This window comes from Halichoerus grypus, chromosome 5, assembly GCF_964656455.1.
Source record: "Halichoerus grypus chromosome 5, mHalGry1.hap1.1, whole genome shotgun sequence".
Taxonomy (NCBI): domain Eukaryota; kingdom Metazoa; phylum Chordata; class Mammalia; order Carnivora; family Phocidae; genus Halichoerus; species Halichoerus grypus.
This window is the reverse complement of record NC_135716.1, coordinates 102,038,815-102,062,735: the sequence shown is the minus strand read 5'-3', so window position 1 is coordinate 102,062,735 and position 23,921 is coordinate 102,038,815. Positions and strand designations below refer to the sequence as shown.

The window sequence follows — 23,921 nt, the reverse complement described above, 5'->3', positions numbered from 1 at the left end:
TAAGAGTCCGCCGTCCCAGGCGCAAATCTCGCGAGAAGGTGACCCTCTATCGCGGTCCTTCCTTGTTTCCAGAATCCTTAGCGCGAGGCGGAAAAATACTCGTTTATCTTCACCTTCTGTTGATTAGCGCATTTTCACTGCGTGCTCGTTTTTCGCCTTCTCTGTTGCGGTTTCTCCAAGGGAAATGGCGGCCCCTGAGCAGCCACTACCGCCGATGTCAAGAGGATGCCAGAGCTCTGCCTCGCTCTCCCCGCCGCGGGGCGACCGAACCCTTCTAGTGAGGCACCTGCCAGCCGAGCTGACCGCCGAAGAGAAAGAGGACTTGCTGAAATATTTCGGGGCGCAGTCGGTGCGCGTCCTGTCAGATAAGGGACGACTGGTAAGGGCGCGCCCGTCCGAAGCCGCCAGGGAAGGCCCTTGGGTAGACTCAGGGTGGGGGAAGCTTTGACAGAAGGAAGTAGAAGAGGGTGGGAAAATGCGCTTGTGTAGTGGGGTCTTCCCTGTCTTCTCTCTTTTACGTCAAAATGTTTTGCGTACCAAGTGAAGTTTTAAATGTCTTGAGCCTGTGTGAGTCACAGCGCTGTCGAAAAGAGCAGTGAGAAAGTCAAGGCAGAAGAATGGAAAATAGCTTCCATCCGTTTTTCTGACCTATCTTGAGAATCTCAAAACTCCTCGGAATTTGAGAGCATTTCTTTTAGACTCAGAGTACTCGCAGATATGAAGTACAAAGGACTTTTTAAAAATGTTGGGTTATTTATAAGCCACTGTTAAGACATTCATGAAAATAGAGGTGAAGTACAGTAGTAACTTCAGTAAACCAGTTACAGAATTTCTACCCGATTTTTTAGGAAAAAAAACTCTTAATACAAATTTTTCTGACGGAATCAGTTGGAATAATATTTTTAAGACTATTAAAGGTTTCTACACAGGAGAAAAAAGTTTCTACACAAGAATTTACCCAATTATTTAATTTGCTTTTGTTTTAGATGGATTTCTCTCCGTTAAAATAGTAATGGTGATGTTAAGTTTCTGCAAGATGGCCTGTGATTCGGCCATGTATCAGTGGTTTTAGTCTCCTCACGTGATTCTAATATGCAACCAGGGTTGAGAAGTACTGAGAAGACTGACCAATTTTGATCAAAGTGTCACCTATACCAGCAAATACAAATACTCTGTGTGGTTAGTTTAAGTACTCTTAATTAGGTCATCTTGGATCAGATTAGACAAAGTTAGAATGTGTTACATAAATACCCAAGCAACTTGTAAAAGCTTTAATAAGCACTGTTAAGAACTGATAAGAACATTATCCGTGGTAATGATTCATTTACTGTTTATTTTTTTCTGATGGTTTTTAAACTACTTACAGTTTATATTTTAAAATAGACTTCTCCCATTGAACCCTTATTACAAGGATAAAGCACAAAGGAACCATGCACTTGAGGAATGATTTTTTGTTGGTGAACATTTTTAAACTTTGTATTTGGCTGTATAGAGGGAAGTTTAAGATTTTTAGATGTATTATAAACTGAAGATACTTTAAGGGTTGTCCTTTAGTAGAGTAGGAGTTTTAAACTTCTGGTCTGTTGAACTATTTGAAAGTGTATGTAAAACATGGTGTATATGTGTGTACACCTTTATATAAAAGGCTACATAGCTGTCATCTCAAGGAGCTCTGATCCAAAAAAGACTCAGAACTACAGTGCTGAAATTAATAAACAGTTACAGTGATCTTGATTTTCCATCCTTTTCCATGACTTTATTAATTTGTGAAATAACTGTCAGCTGGTAAAGTCAGACTTCTTATGAAAAACTGAAATTGCACTAGAAATAATTTGTACCTTAATTCTTTTTCAGAAACATACAGCTTTTGCTACTTTCCCTAATGAAAAAGCAGCTATAAAGGTATGACTTTTTTTAACTATGAAAGTTATCAGCAATTTCCTATTAACTAATCTTTGTTCAAAAGTGGAACATAATGTTGAACTACAGTTTTCAAAAACAAAAGCACCTGTGTTTCAAGAGTTTACCCCACAGACTGCATTTGGTTTATCAGTTGGCAAATCTTCCCCAAAGTTTAGGTATTTGGGCATAAGAATAGATTAACTGGAGGGGCGCCTGGGTGGCTCAGATGGTTAAGCGTCTGCCTTTGGCTCAGGTCATGATCCTGGGGTCCTGGGATCGAGCCCCAGATCGGGCTCCCTGCTGAGCTGGGGGCCTGCTCCTCCCTCTACCTCTGTGTGCCGCTCCCCCGCTTGTACTCTCTCTCTCTCTCATAAAAAATAAAAAATCTTTAAAAAAAAAAAAAAGAATAGGTTAACTGGAAAGCAAATTAAAATTGTAATTTATATGTGATTAAAAATAAGTTGTAAAGAATGCAAAGACTGATAATGCTCACTATGGCAAAATAAGATATTTTAAGTATTAAAGGGAAAATACATATATTAAAAAACAAATCCTAGAGATGCATTCACGAAGGAGGTGACCTTTGAGGTAGACCTTTAATAATTAGTTGGGTTTTGAGAAGTAAACAAAGGGACATGGGCATTTCAGGTTGGGAGAACACTAAGTGAAGCTATGGGCCATAGAAAGTTGTAGGTAGAGCAAAAACTAAAGGTTAGGATGGAAATAGACTTGGAAAATAGGTTGAGTCTAAATTTGGGTGGGAGGGAGGGATTGAATTTTGTTCAGTAGATACTACTTCTGGCATGATTACTTTTGAGCTGCGCAATAATATGGTCAGGTCTGTGAAAGATCTGGTAGTGTTCATGTAATGGATTAGATGGGGAAAAGATTAGTGGTAAGAAGACCAAGTGGAAAGTCAAGACAAGAGAAATGTTATAATGGCCAATGCAAGATAAAGGATCCAAATAAGTCTAGGAAAAAAACAAAGGAAAAAGTAGGTATATACTCAATAAAGATTGAGTTTGTAGGTCTTGTGATCCCTATAGATATAGAGGTTAAGAAAGGGAATATTTGGAGATTTTTAGACTGAGTTATTGGGTTATTACATTAGATGACATTAAGGGCAGGATTCAGAGGATGTTTGCAAAGGTAGGTAATGAATTCCCACTGTTACCTATTAACTTGAAGAGTTGTTGAGCTACTTCTATGGAAATTTTTTTAAGATTTTTAATTTATTTGAGAGAGAGACAGAGCACGAGCAGGGGGAGGGGCAGGAGGAGGGAGAAGCAGATTCCCTGCTGGGCGGGGAGCCCTATCCGGGACTTGATCCCAGGACCCTGAGATCATGACCTGAGCCGAAGTCAGGCGCTTAACCAACTGAGCCACCCAGGTGCCCCGGAAATATTTTTAATATAGTTAAAAATATGGCTTTAGAGCTAAGACAGGGTCAAAAATGGAGTTTCTTGAATCAGGTGAATGGATATGGTTGCCCAAAGGAAAGTACAAGCCAGGAAAGGAGAATGGGAGGGAGAAGTTAAAAAGGAAGTAGAACTAGAAAAGAACTTATCTTTCTTGGTTGCAAAGAGAAGAAAGTTTTAAGAAGATGAGATCCTGTGATGACACAAAATGAGGAATGAATAGTCTTAATCAGTAAAGGGTTTTTTTATTGTGAAACAATAGAAATCACCCAAATTCTCATCAATAGGAGGAAAGGACACCTTATAGTATATTGGTAGGCTGGACTACTGTCAAAGAATGAGGTAAAATGAATATATATTAGTAAGGAATGTGGCCTAGATAGAGTACATGAATAAAGTTGGCAGACATTATGTATGAGATGTAACGTTGGATTTTTGGAAATCCAATAGTACATATGTTTATGCATAGGGAAAAAAATGTGGCAAAGCTGTATACCAAATTGTTAATAAATGTCTTTCTGTCAAGGTGGGATTATAGAACACTTCACATTATATGTATTTTTTAATGTATAGGATTTTTTTTTCTCAGAAAAGGTTCTTGTAAATATGGCGTAAGGTATTATAAATAAAATATGGTAATGAAACCCGCATTGTTTTATGGTCAAGATTAACTTAGAGACGAGGATGTGGAGCCAGTCAACGTCTTTGGGAAACATTTGTAGTAGAGAAGGAATGAGAAGATAAAAGCATCAGTATGGCTTTTTAGGCTACAGTGTACGTGACTGATAGATTTTTAAAAAACAAGGGTAGAGAAATGTTTAAGAATAGAGTAAGTAGCTGAGCGAGATGGGGAAATTAGTTAACATTAAAAGTGAAAAACTGTATATCCTTGATGAGAATAGGTGTGATACCCATTTTGCCAAGAAGAAAGTTGAAGCAATTGAGCTTAGATGCCCTGCATTTCAGACAATCAAAGGTTCACTGATAATGAAGAGGTTTAGAATTGATTTAGGGACTTGAAAATTATTGAAAACATTTGAAAATGAGTCAAGTAAGGATGCATAAAGATGGTAAAATAAAATTGTAGTCCTAATTAAGGCTTACAGGTCTATTTGTTCAAAAATATTACATGCTTACAATGTGGTAGATGCTGCTTTAGTCTTGGGATAAATAAATATTTACAAAAAAAAAGAAAGGAAATAGGGCGACTGGGTGGCTCAGTCATTAAGTGTCTGCCTTCGGCTCAGGTCCTGGGATCGAGTCCCACATCGGGCTCCCTGCTCCGCGGGAAGCTTGCTTCTCCCTCTCCCACTCCGCCTGCTTGTGTTCCCTCTCTTGCTGTGTCTGTCTCTGTCAAGTAAATAAAAAATCTTTAAAAAAAAAAATAAGGAGGGGCGCCTGGGTGGCTCAGTTGGTTAGGCGACTGCCTTCGGCTCAGGTCATGATCCTGGAGTCCCGAGATCGAGTCCCGCATTGGGCTCCCTGCTCAGCAGGGAGTCTGCTTCTCCCTCTGACCCTCCCCCCTCTCATGTGCTCTCTCTATCTCATTCTCTCTCAAATAAAATCTTTAAAAAAATAAAAATAAAAAAAATAAGGAAATAAAGACTTAATGTCCTCATTGGGGCTCATATTCTCAAAAGGGGAGGCAGATTGTAAATAATAAACTTAATATTTTAGAAAAGGATAAATGCTATGGAATAAAAAGGAAAAAAAGCAGTACGATCAAGAGTGCGAGATGGGGATGGTTGCAGTTAAGATGATTAGGGTCATATTTGAGTAATAATTTGAAGGAGGTGAAATTAGCTAAGGGAATATCTGGGGAAGGTACATTCCAGTCAGAGTAATGGCTGGAAAAGGCACTAGTGTAGGAGAATGCCTGTCATGTTCAAGTAAACTAGAATGGCTGAAGCAGAGAGAATGAGGGGGATGTAATTAGAATTTAAGCTTAGAGAAGAACTAGATGCCATATCATGTAGATACTCTAAAGATCCTGGATTTTACTCTGAGTAAAATGGGGAGCTGTTGGAGTATTTTGAGCAAAGCAGTAACATAATCTAACTTACATCTTTAAAATGGGAGGCAGGAAGAGTAGAAACAGGGAAATCTGTAAACAGGTTATGGTGGTAATTTAGCTCAAAGATGATAGCAGTTCGGACCAAGGCGGTAAGAAGTGGTTAGATTCTGGATATATTTTGAAGGTAGAAGCAAACAAAATTTCTTGATGGCTTGGATATGCAACGTGGGTAAGAAGTCTTACAGATGATTCCAATATTTTTGATATGAGTAAGTGGAAGAATGGGGTTATCATCAACTGAAATGTGAAAGGCTCCACATAGAAAACATTTGGGGGGATGAGGATAGAATATCAGTGGTTCAATTTCTGAAGTGTCAATTTTGAGATATTTGTTAGACACTTAAGGAGAGTTGTCTGGTAGTTTGGATATGTTTTCTTGGACTTTGGAATAGGCTTGGGCTGAGGTTATAAATTGGGGAATTATTAGCATAGCGATGGGATTTAAATTTAGGATGGTGATTAGATCACTAAGATAGTAGCTAGAAAGAGGACCAATAATAAAACTCTGGAGTATGCCAACATTTTGAGTTGAAAAGGCACAAGCCAAGAGATTAAGGAGTAGAAACCAGTGAGCTAGGAAGAAAACTACAGGAAAGTAGGATTTTTTTTTTTTTTTAAAGGATGATGTTTTAACATCAAGTGAAGAACATGTATCAAGGAGGGAGTGATCAACTGTGTTAAATGCAATAAAATGAAGACTTAAAGTAGACCGTTGGCTTGGCAGTACAGAATTTGTTGTCTTTGAGTTGGAGACTGGATGGGAGGAGAGGAGTTGTAGGTAAAGGGCTTAGATAATTTTTTTTTTTTTTAGTATTTTATTTATTTGAGAGAGAGCGCGCGCGCATGCAGGAGAGCACAAGCAGTGGAGAGGGGGAAGCAGGCTCCCATCTAGCAGGGAGCCCAGGGCGTGGCTCGATCCCAGGACCCTGGGATCATGACCTGAGCCAAAGGCAGCTGCTTAACAGACTTAGCCACCCAGGCGCCCTGGCTTAGATAAATAATTCTTAAGGAGTTTTACTGCAGCTGTAATTAAAGGGGGGGGGCAGGGGAGTTAAGTGGGATTAATAGATGAATTAAGAACAAATTAGGATGGGAGAAGTAGAAGTATATTTGTGTGCTAATATGGATGATTCAGTACAGGACAGAAAATTAGCAATGAAGTTAAGAACACTCCCCATACAGAGTAGAAGAGAGACTGTTGACTGTTGAGTAGATGAGAGGGTGGGATTTAGTATACAAGTCAAGTAACTGGATTTAAATAAAAACATGGGTAATTAATACCTTATAGCATGGATTCATTAGCTGGTAGATAGGAGTTATGGTGGGAATTTGAAGTTCTCTTCTGGTTGTTTCGGTTTTCCCAAAGTAGGAAGCAAAGTCCTAGCCTAAAAGAATGGGAAAGGAATGTTGTGAGGTTGAGGAGCAAGGAGAAAGTACAAAATAGTGTCTTAGAGATTAGTAGAAAAAATGAACTAAAAATGTGATAAGTGTGGCATCAAGTTTCACCCCGAGATTTGTGGTTGTGGTCATGAGTTTAAAGTGAGTCGAGGCTGATTATGTTTGTTTTCTAACCATTTTCAGCTGCCTAGGTATAAGGAGATTTGGATTTAACGAGATTTTGGTTTTACTAAGTGATAGGAAGCAGTCTCTTAATAAATGACAAAGACTAAGCACCCTGAGATTGGAAATGGGTAAGAAATAACCAGGGAAATATTAGCAGCATTCACAAAGATCATGTATAAACTATTTGGAGATGTTCTCTAATAAACAACTTTTGATGCAATTATCAAATATTCTATCTTGTTTTTCCAACTGAAGGCATTGACAAGACTACATCAGCTGAAACTTTTAGGTCATACTTTAGTTGTTGAATTTGCAAAAGAACAAGATCGAGTTCATTCCCCGTGTCCCCCTTCAGACCCTGAAAAAAAGAAAAGGTATGTAGATCGTTAGGTTTTCCTAACATTTTAAAGTGTTTTTTAATCAGTTGTATTGCTGTTGGGTTGTTTTCAGACTAGCAAGTAAATAATTTGACATAATAAATGATACATGTCTCTTTTGAATCTAGTACATTACATTTATTTTTGTTCTTATTGTGCATTAGGAATCTGAGTGTTGATTTAATATTGAGAACTAATCAGTGTGAAGTGGGAAGAGGGTGGGGTGAAAAGCATCAGCTTTAAGTGGAGGAACATAACTAGTATAAAAATCCTTGTTGTATTACAGATAGCAGGGTGCCGTGGATAGGCATGGCCTTTGAAATCAAAGACTGGTATTTGGTTCCCAGCAGTAACTCTTTGTAGTTATAAAACCTTTACAAATTTGCCTTACACTAGTGGTTCTCAGAGTAGTCCTTGGGCCAGTGGCATCATCTAGGATCTTGATTGGAATACAGATTCTTGGGCCTTACCCTAATCCTACTGAATTTGAAATTCGGGGGTTGGGAAGCGGAATATAAGGCCCAGCAGTCTGAGTTTTAACAAACCCTCAATTTTTTACTCTATTTCTAAAGATAAGATCAACTTTGATTCTGTATTTTGTAGATCTGATGACCCTGTGGAAGATGATAAAGAAAAGAAAGAACTTGGTTGTTTAACCATAGAAAATGGAATTGCACCAAACCATGGGTTAGTGTTTTTTGTTTGTGTTTTGTTGTTTTTTGGTTTTGTTGTTCGGAGTGTGTGTGTGTGTGTGTGTGTGTGTTACAAATAAGAGATTTTAAAGGATTGTGTCAAGTCAATATGTTGGTTAAACATGTTGAGCTATTAGAGTTTGTCACTGAATTTGGGTCCATTAAAATGTTAAGAGCTATAAAATAAGCTCTGGTAAGAAATACCTTATTTTTCTTTAGTGCAATCAAAAAACAAATTTCCTTTTTTTTCTTTTTTAAAGATTTTATTTATTTGAGAGAGAGCATATGCACGAGCATGAGCAGGGAGGCGGGGCGGGGGGGAGGGGGCGCCACTAAGCAGGGAGCCCACTGGCCCAAAAGTCATTCAGAACGACCCTGAGATCATGACCTGAGCCAAAGGCAGACACTTAACCAGCTGAGCCACCCAGGCACCCCAAAGCAAGTTTCTTCTTAAATGTACTTATTTGGGATTATAAGGAACAAGGTGAATCTAAAAGTACTGAATTATTTGAGCAATTATGTACTTCATCAGGTTACCTAAAAATGCATTATTGATACGAAACTTACTAAAAGATGGTAAGCATTTTAAATATATTTTTTAGGCTGACATTTCCTCTGAATTCATGCCTCAAGTATATGTACCCACCACCTTCAAGTACAATCCTAGCAAACATAGTAAATGCTTTGGCAAGTGTGCCTAAGTTCTATGTACAGGTAAGTAGAATGAAACTTAACTTTCCCAAAGTAAATGCTTGAATAACTTGATAAGTTATTTTCCATGCTACTTTTTATACTTTTCATAATAGCATTAATCAGACTAATTCTAACAGGCAGTGATATTACAGTTATTTAAAGGTGTCTTCTCAGTTTGGGCTGCTGTAACTAAGTACCATAGACTGGGTGGCTTATAAACAACAGAAAATTATTTCTCACAGTGCTGGAGATTGGAACTCCGAGATTAGGGTGCCAGCAGGGTTGAGTTCTGGTAGGGGCCCTCTCCTGGGTTGCAAATGGCTATTTTCTCTTTGTATCTTCACCTAGCGAAAAAAGGAGAGAGAGCTCTCTGGGGTCCCTTTTATAAGGAACACTAATCTCATTCATGGACATCTACCCTTATGACCTAATTACTTCCCAAAGACCCTACCTCCTGATACCATCACATTGAGGGTTAGGATTTAGTATATGTATGTGGGTGGCGGTTAAATCCATTGCAAAATGTAATGAAATATTACTACATTCAAGTGAAGGTTTTTATAGACTATGGCTTAAACTTATTAATGTGTTTAATATTAATACTAATAAGCATAAGATAATTTGGGAAATATAACTTCTGGTAATTTTTGTTACTTGAGCATATACCTTTAATGTGGAGATTCTTTCTGAAAGGAAAAAAACATAGTGGACCCCTCAGCAAATGCTTGAAAGTATTGACAGTAGTACGATACTTTTAAGTACAAATTATAGATATTTTCTTTAATGTACATTTTGTTTCATAATTCCGCAGTAATTGGGGAAATATATAACATTTTGGTAGCACTTATTGCAAGAACATGGTATTTTTAATAATGAGAATAATGAGTATTTGTAGAATTGACATACATTTTAGGAAGGGTAATCTGAGATATATCAGTGGCTGGTAATAGCCCTATTCTGGGATAAAGCAAGAAGTGGCCAGCCTTTGCACTAAATCAGGAGTGTTATTGCAAAGTTTTAAAGTACATAAAATGCAAGATGTGAGTTGAATTATCATTTTACTATGTGATTTTCAATGTTTTGCTGCTTTAAGGTGCTTCATCTTATGAATAAAATGAATTTGCCCACACCTTTTGGACCAATTACTGCACGACCTCCCATGGTAAGAAATATCTTAGAATTTTAAAGATTCATGGGGCACCTGGGTGGTGCAGTTGGTTGAGTATCTGACTCTTGGTTTCAGCTGGGGTCGTGATCTTAGGGTCATGGGATCGAGCCATCCGTTGGGCTCTGTGCTCAGTGCAGTCTGTTTAAGACTCCCTCTCCCTCTGTCCCCCATAAATAAATAAATAAATAAATCTTTTATTTATTTATTTATATGTCAGAGAGAGAGATAGGGAGAGCACAAGCAGGGGGAGTGGCAGGCAGAAGGAGACGTAGGCTTCCCGCTGAACAAGGAGCCCAATGCGTGACTCGATCCCAGGATCCTGGGATCATGACCTGAGCCGAAGGCAAATGCTTAACCAACTGAGCCACCCAGACTGTCTCAATAAATAAATCTTTAAAAAAAAAAAAAAAAAGAATTTTGAAGATTCACAACTTCTCTTCCTGAGGTGGGATTATTGAGGCTAACCTTCACAAATATTGCGCCACTAACTTCTAATGTGCATTGAAATTAAGGGACAAATATGGTGGCGCCTGGGTGGCTCAGTCGTTGGGCGTCTGCCTTCGGCTCAGGTCATGATCCCGGAGTCCTGGGATCGAGCCCCGCATCGGGTTCCCTGCTCTGCGGGAGGCCTGCTTCTCCCTCTCCCACTCCCCCTGCTTGTGTTCTCTCTCTCGCTGTGTATCTCTCTCTGTCAAATAAATAAACAAAATCTTTAAAAAAAAAAAAAAAAAGAAATTAAGGGACAAATATAAAGTTAATATGCTAGTAAGAGTTAAGTGGAGAACTATGAGTAGGAGGAAGCCAGAACGTGAAAGAGATGCTTTTGGTAATAGAGGCCCTCATTTCTGCCGGTGTTGTTCAATCCTTTGACCCAGAATGTTCTGCCATTTTATAAAATAATTGCACTTAACAAAATTATGTAAAATTTCCATTGTTCTGGTGTTATTGCATATAGAGCTTCATTTGCAGAAGAGAAGAAAGGTTTCTAATAATGTTTATTCAAATTTACTGTGCAAATCTATCTGTAACTTAGTCTATGTCTGCTATTGAATCATTCTAGTTACTATTTTGTTACAGTACTTAGTACTTGTTTAGATAATAGCAATGAGAAATTATTTTGAGTCCTAACATTTAAATAGAAAATTTGCTTTTTTGTTGTCTATTGCAGATTGGCTGCTTTTCTAATGTATATACTATTAGCTTCATAATTTTCCTTTGTAATCCCAGCACTTCAATGTCTGGCACATTACAGGAATATCTTTGAAGATAAGCTTACTGCTATTAACATAAAACTCAAATCTTAGTCACTTAACCAGCATAAGTTATTTCTTGTACATGTCAAGTGTATTCCAAAAGTAGGGCAGAATCATGTTCTATTCTGGTCATTCAGAGATTTCACTTGTCTTCACTATGTACATTCCCAGATCAATGAGGGCATTACCATACATCCTGCAGATCAAGAAGGAAGAGATGATTATGGGTGGATTTTTTTTATGCTGGCATTCTGTTGGCTAAAACTCAGTTACATGATTAAATCCAACTGTAAAGGAGGTTTGGAAATTTACTCCAGCTAGGTGCCAAGGAAGAAGAAACAAGTTTTGTGATCAGCTAGCAGTCTTCTGTAGCAGGTGTTCCCTCAATATGTGTTGAATGTGTAAAAGAATATCATGACGGAGAGAGATGAGAATAATGTACCTGAATGAAAATGTTTTTTTTCTGTTCTAAAAATATCATAGATTACCATATGATTACCGTTTTTCTCTTAATTAGTATGAAGATTATATGCCATTACATGCACCTCTTCCACCTGCATCTCCTCAGCCACCAGAGGAACCTCCTTTGCCAGATGAGGATGAGGAATTATCAAGTATAGAATCAGAATATGAAAGCAGTGATGATGAAGACCGACAAAGGTTTGTAATATCAAATAATATTTGTTTAGATTTAAAGAACAGAATATGAGACAGATTCTTTTGCTCTTCTTAAATTTTACCTATAATTCTTCATAATTTGGGGTCATTAAAATTTGTCCCCAACTCCCCAACCCCTCAAGCATATATAATAGGTATAGATTAAGATCTGAGACCTAAGGAAAAGTTTTTGGATTGTGAGTAATTCTTTAGATCAATGATTATAGTATTATGAAGTGCAATTGATCCTTGTTATTTGTGGATTATGTATTTGAGAATATCCCCACATGCTAAAATTTATTTGTAATCCCCAAATCAATACTTATAGTGCTTGTATGGTCTTTTGCCAATGTGGGCATGCACAGAATGGTGGAAAATTTGAGTTGCTTGACGTGCACATTCCTAGTAGAACAGGGTGACATGCTGTCTTCTTACTTCATCTCCAATACTGTAAACAAGTATCCTTTTTGTGGTCTATTTAATACCAAGCCTTTCACATTTTTTATGATGTTTGTTGGTGATTTTGCTGTTTAAATTGGTCCCCAAGCATAGTGTTGAGGTGCTGTCTAATGTTTCCAAAATCAAGAAGGTTGTGATGTTCCTAATGGAGAAAACATGTTAGATAAGCCTTGTTCAGGGTTGAATTATAGTGCTGTTGACTGTAAATTCAATGTTAGTGAATCAACAATATATAAAATAAGGTGTCCTTAAACAAAAACACACATGAAACAAGGTGTGTATTGATCAGTTGGTGAAATGCTAAGAGTATAGGCTTGCAGGAACCCAATCCTGACTTCCCCGGAGGGGCATTGATTCATTATTCACTAATTCTTTGTGGAGACTTCATAAAACTTTAACTATCTCGAATAACAAGAATAAGAATGGATTGTATTCGTATTTTTTTCAGCTTATTCCCCTGAATTTTATTCTCCTCAGAATAAATTTCTAGAGCATTTCTGTGGGATTTTATACAGAACAATTTGTAGTAACTAATGCAGATGAATTTTTTTTTTTTTTTAATTGGTTGTTCTTGACAACCTACATACATTTTATTTAAAGATTCTGGTGAAAAGCAGTAAATGGTTAATGTTCAGGTATATAATCCACAGCATAGCCTAGAACAGGAATTGCCAAACATTTTCTGTATAGGGCTAAGAGTTCTGTTGTAGTAGGAAAGCAGTTACAGATAATACTTAAAGGAGTGGATGTGGCTGTATTCCAGCAAAACTTTCTGATTACGGGAAGAGGCAGCTGGCTGAATTTGGTCCCAGGGCGGTAATTTGCCAACCTCTAGCCTAGAAGACCACTATGGGCATATGATGGGAATTTTTTATTTTATTTATTTATTTTTTTAAGGTTTTTTATTTTAAGTAATTGTTAGACCCAGTATGGGGCTCGAACTCACAGCCCCAAGGTGAAGAGTCACACGTTCCAACTGAGCCAGCCAGGTGCCCCAAATGATGAGAATCTTAGGTAACTGTGTACAGAAGTCAGATACAGGAGGGGTTTACGTGAGTCAAAACCCAAGTAGAGGGGCGCCTGGTGGCTCCGTTGTTAAGCATCTGCCTTCGGCTCAGGTTATGATCCCAGAGTCCTGGGATCGAGCCCTGTATCTGGCTCCCTGCTCAGTGGGAAGCCTGCTCTTTCCTCTCCCACTCTCCCTGCTTGTGTTCCCTCTCTTGCTGTGTCTCACTGTCAAAAAAATAAATAAAAACCTTAAAAAAAAAACAAAAACAAAAACCAAGTAGAGATTCCAGGCAATATTTACAAATAATCAACAACAATGTGACTATTATCGAGTCGATGTTAACTTAAGTACTCTCTCAATATGCATTTTTTCTAGAGAAAGAGTTAAAAATGTAGGTGGAGCCAAAACTACAAAAATGGGGTGAATGGGGTGTCTTGAATAGAGACATTTAGGAAGGCTGGCAGTTCTTGATAGACTAACTTGTTGCCAAATAAAGAATGGTATAAAGTGTTGCATTGGGTTCATTACATAACCTATGTACATTTTACTTTCTTTATAAAATAGTGGTAGTAATTTCAGGAATGCTTTATGCAGGCTAGCCAAAACCTTTTTTTTTTTTTTTTCATTCTGGTTTCTATTTAGGGATGTAGTGAGGAATTCTGCAAGTAATTCATCTTGAGTAATGAGAATAAAGTCTTTGCAAAAAACAATGTTTCATGCTTTTCTATCTTTGGGAAATGTAAACAAAAACAAAACCATATTATTTATTTAGCAAATATTAATTGATTACCTAATTTATGCCTGGCACTGTTGAGAGGCTTAGTCTATTTTGGGTGAGCAATTTGTGAATAGAAACATGTTTTGTATAACTGGATTTATTCATAAAATTTTGGGCAAACCTTGATTGTTAAGAGGCTTTACAAATGTATAGCATGTGTTTATTACATTTTTCTTTACTTGGTTTAAAGCTTATTTTAACCACATTCATATGTTTACATTTTTCCTCCCTTGGTTTAAAGCTTATTTTAACCACATTCTCCTTTCTTGCAATTTGTGTGCATGTTTATTTTGCTTTCAAATTTCACAAATGTAACTGTAGAAATAGAGCTGTGACTAGTGGTTGTGAGCTTCTGCTCTGGAAACGCTGTGTCTGATTCTGTGGAAGATACAAAAATGCCTAGGCAGGATCTATTTGAAATATTACACTCATAATGAAGATAAACTAGGTACAATATATCAATTATCACAGCTTGATAGTTTCTTATAAAAAGCCACTTCAAAGATAGTATTGAAAAAGTAAGTTATCTTGTTCATAAAATGATTCATGTGCAATGATTTTGAAAATGCTTTAAAATAAAAATAACTTCAGTTTAGACTCTAATTAGAATAAGAATTAAAATAATTATACTGTATTTATAAGGTCTTTTTGAATATTAGTCAAAAAAAGGAATAAAGTTACATAGGTTGTATTACTGTATCCTGTTCAACTTTCTGGCATCAAGTGCAGCCATTTTATTTGGACAACTAATAATTTTCATAATAAAACATATCTTTAAAAGGTAAATTGAGGGGCACCTGGGTGGCTCAGTCAGTTGAGCATCCGACTCTTGATTTCTGCTCATGACGTGCATGATCTCAGGGTTGAGAGATAGCCCTGAATTGGGCTCCATGCTCAGCAGGGAGGCTGCTTAAGATTCTCTCTCCCCCTCTCCCTCTGCCCCTCCTCCTGCTTGTGCGTGTGCATACACACAAACACACACACACACACACTCTCTCTCTCTCTCTCTCTCAAATAAATTCTCAGTTCCTTTAAGATGAAAGTTGGCCAAGGAAATTTAGAACTTGAGCTTATTTTAAATTATCTTAATTGATGGCTTAGAAACTATACTTCTATATAGATCATAATTTATAATATAACATGTATAATTTATAGTTTATATTACATGCTTGTACATGAAGAATTCTTTACTTCCTCTTTTCGTAATGTAGAATGACCAAACTAATGGAACTAGCAAATCTTCAGCCCAAAAGGCCAAAAACAACAAAGCAGCACCATGTGAGAAAAAAGCAAAAAATAAAGGATATGTTGAAAACACCTTCATCTGCTCCACATAGGTAATTTTGTTTTGGATTATGAAATAAGGGTTTTCTGTGTACTTTGTCTACTTGCTTAAACCATGTCATTTATAAACAATTACAGTAGACATTTTACCTGCCTGTTTGCCATGGGATTCTATATATTTTAATATATTAATCACATAAAATTAACATTAATTGCAATTTTAATTTCATTTAGCTATTCTACAATGTAAATTTCCCTTGAACTTGTAAGTAACTTCAAAAATTGAGAAAGGAGTTTGTTAGAAATCTTTTTTCCATTTTGAAGGAATAAGTCTTAATCTGTGTTTTTTTTTTTAATTTCACATTAAGTATAAATATGATGTATGTTTCTCACCGATGTATGGTTCTCACCTATGTATGTCTTGATGCCACATCACATGCTTTTAATCTCTATCGCAGCACTGAACAATTAAAGATAAATAACATGAACCAAATTCAGTTTTCCAGTAGCCACATGAAAGGATTAAAAAGCTGATGAAATTAATTTTGATAATATATTTTATTTAACCCATTATATCCAAAATATTATTTCAGCATATAATTAATACAAAGTTGTCATAGTGTGTTGTGTATTTTATATATTTATATTTTAATTTGGGCAGCAATATTTCACGTGCTCATTAGGACACATGTGGCTAGTGGCAATTCTGTTGGACAGCATAGCTTTATTTATGTATGTAGAATACAGAACATAAAAATGCTTATGTTAAAAATAGAATGAATGTCTTTGCATATTGGTAAATATCTTTAAGTTTGGAATCAGTAGTCCCCAAGTACTGTCTCTGTCATTTAATGAGTGATATCCCTTAATCTCAGTCTCCTTATTTAACTAGTAATTTAATAGTATCCATATTAGCAAATTTGTTAGGGTTTATTGAAGTATTAAATGTAAGTTATTTTGTGCAATGCTTATGGTATTGTGAGCGCTTTGTCAGTGTTAAATTTAAGGTAAATGGGAATAATGTTTTACTTAGGATTTTATTTGCAATTGCCAAGTAATACTGTCACTATTTATAAACAGCAGTTTACATCCAGTGCTGTTACCTTCAGATGTATTTGACCAACCACAACCTGTAGGTAATAAGAAAATTGAATTTCATATATCTACTGACATGCCATCTGCATTTAAGAAAGATCTAGAAAAAGAACAAAATCGTGAAGAACAAAATTATGGTAAGCACATTCTAGTTCTCTAATATGCTGTGTAAAAATTCTTCTCATTCTGCTTTTTGTGTTAGAATTAAATGTTTAAAATATGCAGTTAACCTTCCTTAATGTCATGGAATATTATCCATTTTGAACTTTTTCATATAACTAAAATTAATGCTTAATGATGAAACCATTACTGTTGCCTTTTGCTAGTAATTAACTTTAGGGTGAAATTGAGTCTTGTTTTTGCTGATGTTTACACGAAAAATACAAAGAACAGTTCTACTGACTTATTTTTTCATTGTTTGTTAGTTGTGATGTTCTGTGGTTTTATTAGTATATTTGAATTACTGATTAGGAAACAAGCAGTGTGACTATTACGTGTATTGTAGATTTTATGTAAATATTTTTTTATCCAAAAGACATGGAAGATTAATTACTAAGATACTGTTCTTCAGTTTAAAAGACAATTTATTAAAATTACAGATATTCTGTTTATTTTAGGCATTAATTTGATACTATTTATAATGGCATTCCTTTGTTCCTTAATTTTAATTTCATAAATAATACAAACTTATAGAAAAGGTAATCAAAACAGGAGCATATAAAGTAAAAATTTAAAAAATTTAGCACCTCAAACCCCACTGTCCCCTATCTCACTACCATTGTTAATAATTAGGAATATAGCTATTCTTCCAGACCTTATCCTATACACGTGTAAACACATTTTCTCCTCTTGTTTTAAATGGGCATCATGTTTTATGTAGTGTTTGCCATTGACTTAGTATTGACTTACTGAAAGCATACAGCCTAGCAGGCTCTATGCTAGGCACTAAAGGACAAGCTAGATGTGGTCTCTGATCTTTAGGAGTTTAAAGTCTAGTGGGAGTAGCTTACTGTATCAACATAAAAATACATACCTTATTTTTTTTATGGCTGCATAATACTACATAGTACAGTTATATGCATCTTTAATCATGCTCTGTTGATAGAAGTTGAGGTTGTTCCTGTTTTTTTACTATCTGAGAAACTACTGGAACATATATTTTGCACATGTATCTTTGAGCATTTGTGTGAATATGCGATCAGAGTTCCAGTAAGTTTTGCAAATGTAGTGAGTGGAAAAACTGATTTTAATTCCTGTCTTTTCCAAGATTAATGAGAAGGCATTGCCTTTTCAGATAGTTGCTTTTATTATTATTATTATTATTATTAAGGAGAATAGAACATATTTAACAGTTAAACTTGATTTGTAACTTTACAATATTTCCGTGTATGGTATGAGGCTTCCGTTTGTACTCTTGTCCTGGCCCTGCTGGCATTAGGGGTGGGCTTGGGTCAGCCATTGGATCATAGTCTCCACCAGAGAGGCAGCATGTGCAGAACCCCTGCCCCAGAGCACAGTGCCTATCACAGAAGAGCAGATGATAAATATTGGCTGTGAGAAACAAACAAGATGATCCAAGTAAAATAAAATGCTTGGCATGGTGCAAATGTCTAAAAATTAGCTGCTATTGTTTGTTGAATAAGTGAACAGTAGGTAGGGCACAGATAGCTTTTTTGTTTCAATACTTATATTTTTCTTTTTGTATATTTTTCTCTCTTACTTCATGTTAGTCACCCAGACACAAATTTTTACTTTTTTAAGCTTAATTTACTCAAGGGTGTAGACCAGTATGAGAGGATGACAGTCCTCCCATTCTACATCAGTGTCAATTAGTAACGTTGAAGTAACAGGAGAAGCAGTCTTAAGTTTTTCTCTTACTGATACTTTCAGGCCACAGGAGATCTGTTTGTACAACAGTTTTTCAACATTATAAAGAAACTTTTTATAATTCTAAGTTTAGCATATTCTTTGCATCATTTTCATAGCTTTTTAGTTTTTTGCTTGTTTTTTGGTAGTATGACTAGAATTTTTCTAGTGAATATTTAACCCTATCCTTACTGTGCCAGTTTAATTTTTGCTGAAGCTAAAATTCATGTTTTGTAAATGAAATCCATTATGTTGCTATCTGAAATTAAAAATTTGCGGTGTTTTTGAATTTTCCTAATTGAGTAATTTCTTAAGTGTGAATACTTGTTTTTCTTCACTTCTTATAGGTTCTAAGAGTAGAATTGACTTCTTTTTGGTGGGAGGGTGGGGAAAGGCCTAATGAAGCTTTTTGGTATCCTCAAATTTCCATTTGTCTTATGATTTCAGCATATATGCTGATCTTAATCTTTTAATCATCTTTGATAAGATTGAAGATTGAAGGCTGTTTCATAATATTCTGGTGTAGCACTATGAAGTCTTCAAACCCACTGTATGAATAATCTTGAATGAGCACATTCCATTACGGAATGCCTTTGATAATTATGTAATTTATTTAATGAACTACAGATTTATTTCATATAACTGTTAATAGTTCAAAGTGGATAGGTTAAACAGAACACTTATTATTGACCACCCCCAGCACACATTCTGTCTATCTTGCCCAATACATTTTATACTTTCGAGGTGCCCCTCTGGCACCTCAGACTAAATACGTTGAAAATGAATTCATTTTCTTTCCACTTTGCAGACCCTGTAAGTAGACCCACCAAGCAACCATTTGGCTGTTTAGCTATTGTCTGGCTGTTCTCATGTTACAGTGGCAGAGTTTAATAGCCATGACAGAAACCATATGGCCTGCAACGCCTAAAATATTTGCTATTTGAACCTTTACAGAAAAAGTTTGCCTACTCCTGTTCTAAAGCATTGAGAAAAACACTTAAGAGTTTTAGTGCCAAAAGATATCTTAAAGACTAAAAATGGAAAACAAAACCTGTTTTGAAGGGTAGGAATTTTTAATGGCTGATGTTAATGTTAACTTTTAGATTTACCTGCTCCTGGAGGTGATGCACCCAATGTAGGATTTGGAAAAATCTTCCCTAAACCTAATTTGAACATCACAGAAGAGATTAAAGAGGACTGTGATGAAATGCCATCAGAATGTATTTCTAGAAGGGAGTTGGAAAAAGGCAGAATTTCTAGAGAAGGTAATTTCATGAAATAAACCAGTGCTTATTCTATGTCTTTGATGTGTCAGAAACAACAAATGTCTTCATGTTCTTTACCTTAATTAAAGGATATATATCAAAACATCTTCCCAGTTAATGTTTTTAATCACTGCTTTTGGTTTTAATACCCATATTTTGAAGGGAGGAAAGTATCTCTCGATACAGTGTTTTCAGTCTATCTATGGTTGGAAAAAATATTTTTGTTTTCATTCCTAAAACTTTTTATATAACATTTAAAAAAAATTAAGGGGCCCATGGTCTGGAGTTTTGTATTCCAAATACAGTGGATATATCATTACAATTCTGTGTTTGAGATGCATGCAAAGCAGTTGTTTAAAAAAAAAAAAAAAATAGTTTCAGTTATTTGGTAATTAAAAGTCTGTGTTTAAGGATTTTATATCCTAACATGATAGTTTTCTTCTAAAGAATTTTTCCTGCTTTTAGTACATTTTAGGAAATTATTTAGGGGTTTTAGATTACATGTAGCATGTTACAATATTTCCCATAATAATGGGAAATAAACTTCCAACTAGCATTTTTGCATAGAACATCTGTTGTCAGGAACTGATTATTGATACTAGGAGTAGTGGTAGAAGCCACAGTTTGTATGAATTACTTGATTAGGTTTGAGTAATTCATTCTTACATCTGACTGTGTTGGTGCCTGGTGGTTTGGGAAATTGACTTAAAGCAAGACAATGACAAAAGTGATTGATAACCTATTTATTTGCTTCAATCTTTTTTTAATAAGGTAACTTTATCATAAAGGAGCTTCAGTAGTAGATATTTTATTGGACAAGTTTTAGTTATTTTAGATGGCCTGAAATTTTTAAGCTTATTTTCGTATTATCAATTCAGATTTTTAATGAGTATTTTTATTAATAACATTGCTATTAATGGTTATGGTTTTGACATTTTCATAATGCTTGTTCTGTCTATTTAACACTTGTATTTGAATGTTTTTATAGTTTTTCTTTGAGAAAAGTAATGAAAATATCCTAATGTATGTCCTCCTTTTGTTTTGCTTTTAATAAGAGATGGAAACACTTTCAGTTTTCAGAAGTTACGAACCTGGTGAACCAAACTGTAGAATTTATGTAAAGAATTTAGCTAAACATGTTCAAGAAAAGGTAAATAGAAATTTGTAAATTGACTTTATTGTTTTACCTTTTTTTTCCCTGAACCTTCTTACTTGTCTTTTTCTTATTAAAATTCTAGGACCTTAAATTTATTTTTGGGAGATATGTTGACTTTTCCTCAGAAACACAACGGATAATGTAAGTGGGAGTCATATTCTCAAATTATGTTTTGTTTTTATCTGTTACAAATTAGCCTTTTTTTTAATCCCAGCACTTTCCCTATAGAGATAAAAATTATAGGAAGAAATGCTCTTATGTTGCCTAATTTTTAGATGTCTAAAGCAGTAGTCAGCAGAATTCTTCATAAATGGGCAGATAGAAACATTTTATATTTTTATTTTATTACAGGCCATACAGTGTCTGTTGGAGCTACTCAGTTCTATCTTTGTAGCATGTAAGCAGGCCTAAACAATACACACACTAATATTTTATGACTGAGTTCCAATATACAAACAGCATAAATTCCAGCCTTAATCCCCAGTCCTAAAGCAGGGATTCTCAAACTTTAACCTGCATAAGAATCACCTGAAGAGCTTAGTAAAAGCGTTTCCTGGGTCCATCGAGGTTGAGGTAGGGCCTATGAATTTGTATTTCTAAAAAGCTCATGGATGATGCCAAAGCTACTGGTCCAAAGACTACACTTTGAAAACAACTGCATTAATGACTCATTCAGGAGTATATGTAGCAGTCCAGCAAAATTTTTCAGATTCTTAACCTTGGCAGTAGCTTCCCTTCTTTTAATTAGTCTGCATTAAGCAAGGCTCCCAATTTTATGAGAGCAAAAGGGGGATAGGATTTGTAAATGATATAAAAGCTAATGTTTCGAGTTAGAATTTCATTCTTTAAAATGCCATAATTAGTTAGCTCCAAAGTATGTAAGACCATCGGCCATATAAGTTAGAAGTAGGGAAAAGTAGAAAAGGTAAAGAGATAAGACTTTGAGTGGAGGTAATATGGAGGATAACTGGAACTAAGTTTTATTTTAATCTTTTGATTCTTATCTGGCCTATTTATACTCATTAGTGGCAGATATCTTTTCTTACCAGTATACCAAAAGTTTCTTTTGCTACGCATGCAAAATACTAGTTCTTTTTCTTATTGCTACCTTTGAATCATGATTATAAGAAACAGAAAAAAATATGTATGAAATGTTTCATGTACATAAATATTTGTATACATTCCTCTATTTTTAGTGTTGCTGTAACTAAAATTTGAGGGGGAAAATAATTCTATATGGAAAAAGCTATATACATCAAAATGATAAATTAATAATTGCTTTTCGTGGGAGTAATTGTGTGAATTTAAAAAGTCACTGCATTCTTTAATGCTCTGTATAGACTATTGCAGTTGTAGGAAGTACTTTAGTTGTAAATTATGGTCTGGTTTTTCTGATTTTTGAATATCGTTTTCCCAAAAATGTTGAAAAATGAACATGTTATGGAATAATAGAACATTACACTTGGAATAAAAAATCTGGTTTGTGTTTCTACTCTAATTTTAGCTGTCTTTATGACTTTGAAGAAGTCATGCATTCTCTGTAGATGTCACCTGTAAAATGATGATTTTGACTAGATCAATAAGGTCATTTCCTACTCTGAAGTTCTGTGTCACTTTTCTGTGGTTCCTCTGAGCCTTTCTATTCTTGGTTATATAGTTGTTTTTTTGTCACTTGAATAGATAGTATTGAGTTGGCTGTATGAAATTTTTTAAACATAGAGATAGGAAATAAAAATTTAAGTTTGTTTTTAGCGTTCCTAGTATTATAATTTTTAAATTACATAAATACACTTAACAGAGCTTTAGAAGGATATATATAAATTCATTATCAAACTTACTTTGAATCAATTTTAGAACAGTATACAAAACATAATTTTAGAAAGTCCGAGTAATGTTCTAATCAGACAGTATAGTCATTTTTACTCTGAAATGGCAAACATTTTAAATGTTCAACACATTTCTATTCCCGTGATCAAAATTGTTTGATATTCTTCAAATCAAAACCACTTTTTCTTCCTTGACTCCTAGGTTTGATATACGTTTGATGAAAGAAGGTCGCATGAAAGGACAAGCTTTCATTGGACTTCCAAATGAAAAAGCAGCAGCAAAAGCCTTAAAGGAAGCTAATGGATATGTTCTTTTTGGAAAACCTATGGTGGTTGTATCCTTAAATAATCCATTCCAAAGACAGTGTGTTTTTCAGTAGAAGGGTATACTTGAAATTAATTTTTTTTTTTTAAGATTTTATTTATTTATTTGAGATAGAGCACAAACAGAACGGGGGTGGGGGCAAAGTGAGAGGGAGAAGCAGGCTCTCTGCTGAGCAGGGAGCCCGATGCAGGGCTTGATTCCAGGACCCTGGGATCATGACCTGAGCCGAAGGCAGGCACTTAACTTACTGAGCCACCCAGGCACCCCTTGAAACTAATTTTTAAGTTATCCTTTAGAAATCTCAACAACTGGTATTCTAGCTTACTCAGTTATAAACATACTTAGCTGAGTCATATGGGTAGTTAGATTTTTATTGGAAAATAAAGGAACCTCAGTAGCATGAGGTTATTATAATTTAGCCATGTCTAAACATTTCATTTATACAGATCAGAAGTACATTTTTAGGCTAAGCCTAAAACACTACAGTATCTACAAATACACTTGGAGTCATTAAAAAAATGATTCATTGTAGTTTTACTCTTTTATGTTTTATTATAGATATTACAATTCATATTTCTATTTGAAAATTTTAACAACCGAAATATTGATTAAACGTTCTGCTTTTAGTAGTTAATGCAGTTTGCAAACTAGAAATCAGTGGGATAGATGGAGTGAAGGTCCAGATGTAAAAAAATAATTATAAAGAAAAGGTAAATTTTTTACTTCTGCAAATCATGGGCAGCAGGTAGGAGGCACTCAAAAATAAAAAAAATATTTGACAAATAGCTGAGAGTAGGAAGACAAGTACAAGAGATACATTTTAAAAACTGTACTCCTGCCCTACATTAGGAAGTTCTTAGTAATTATTTAGAGAAGACTACTGTCCTGTTTGTGAAAGAAACCTTAATTTTTAAATATTAGCAGTTTGCTCGATCTGCTAGACCAAAACAAGATTCTAAAGAAGGAAAAAGGAAGTGTTAAAAATTAATGAAGGTAAGTATGGATATAACATATTAAAAGAACAAGACTTTCTTGAGATAAAATGAAGTATAAAAGCCTTC

The 23,921-nt window shown here is 35.3% G+C and overlaps 1 protein-coding gene across 7 annotated transcripts in view; it reads left to right on the top strand.

The window, feature by feature from the left end:
- The first annotated feature begins 56 nt into the window (after positions 1–56).
- The window catches only part of RNPC3 (RNA binding region (RNP1, RRM) containing 3), a 60,895-nt gene continuing 37,030 nt past the window's right edge, over positions 57–23,921 (top strand). For all 7 annotated transcript variants that reach the window (XR_004923567.2, XR_013448012.1, XR_013448013.1 and 4 more), the window contains exons 1-14: positions 57–379; positions 1,855–1,902; positions 7,213–7,331; positions 7,938–8,021; positions 8,629–8,740; positions 9,813–9,881; positions 11,658–11,800; positions 15,255–15,380; positions 16,408–16,559; positions 19,392–19,553; positions 20,609–20,703; positions 20,792–20,850; positions 22,738–22,870; positions 23,782–23,853. Coding sequence is in view for 2 of the 7 variants with exons in the window: in XM_036112151.2 (XP_035968044.1) it covers positions 185–379; positions 1,855–1,902; positions 7,213–7,331; positions 7,938–8,021; positions 8,629–8,740; positions 9,813–9,881; positions 11,658–11,800; positions 15,255–15,380; positions 16,408–16,559; positions 19,392–19,553; positions 20,609–20,703; positions 20,792–20,850; positions 22,738–22,870; positions 23,782–23,841 (1,557 nt within the window). In the remaining 5 variants the exon portion in view is untranslated. The remainder of the gene's footprint in view (positions 380–1,854; positions 1,903–7,212; positions 7,332–7,937; positions 8,022–8,628; positions 8,741–9,812; positions 9,882–11,657; positions 11,801–15,254; positions 15,381–16,407; positions 16,560–19,391; positions 19,554–20,608; positions 20,704–20,791; positions 20,851–22,737; positions 22,871–23,781; positions 23,854–23,921) is intronic.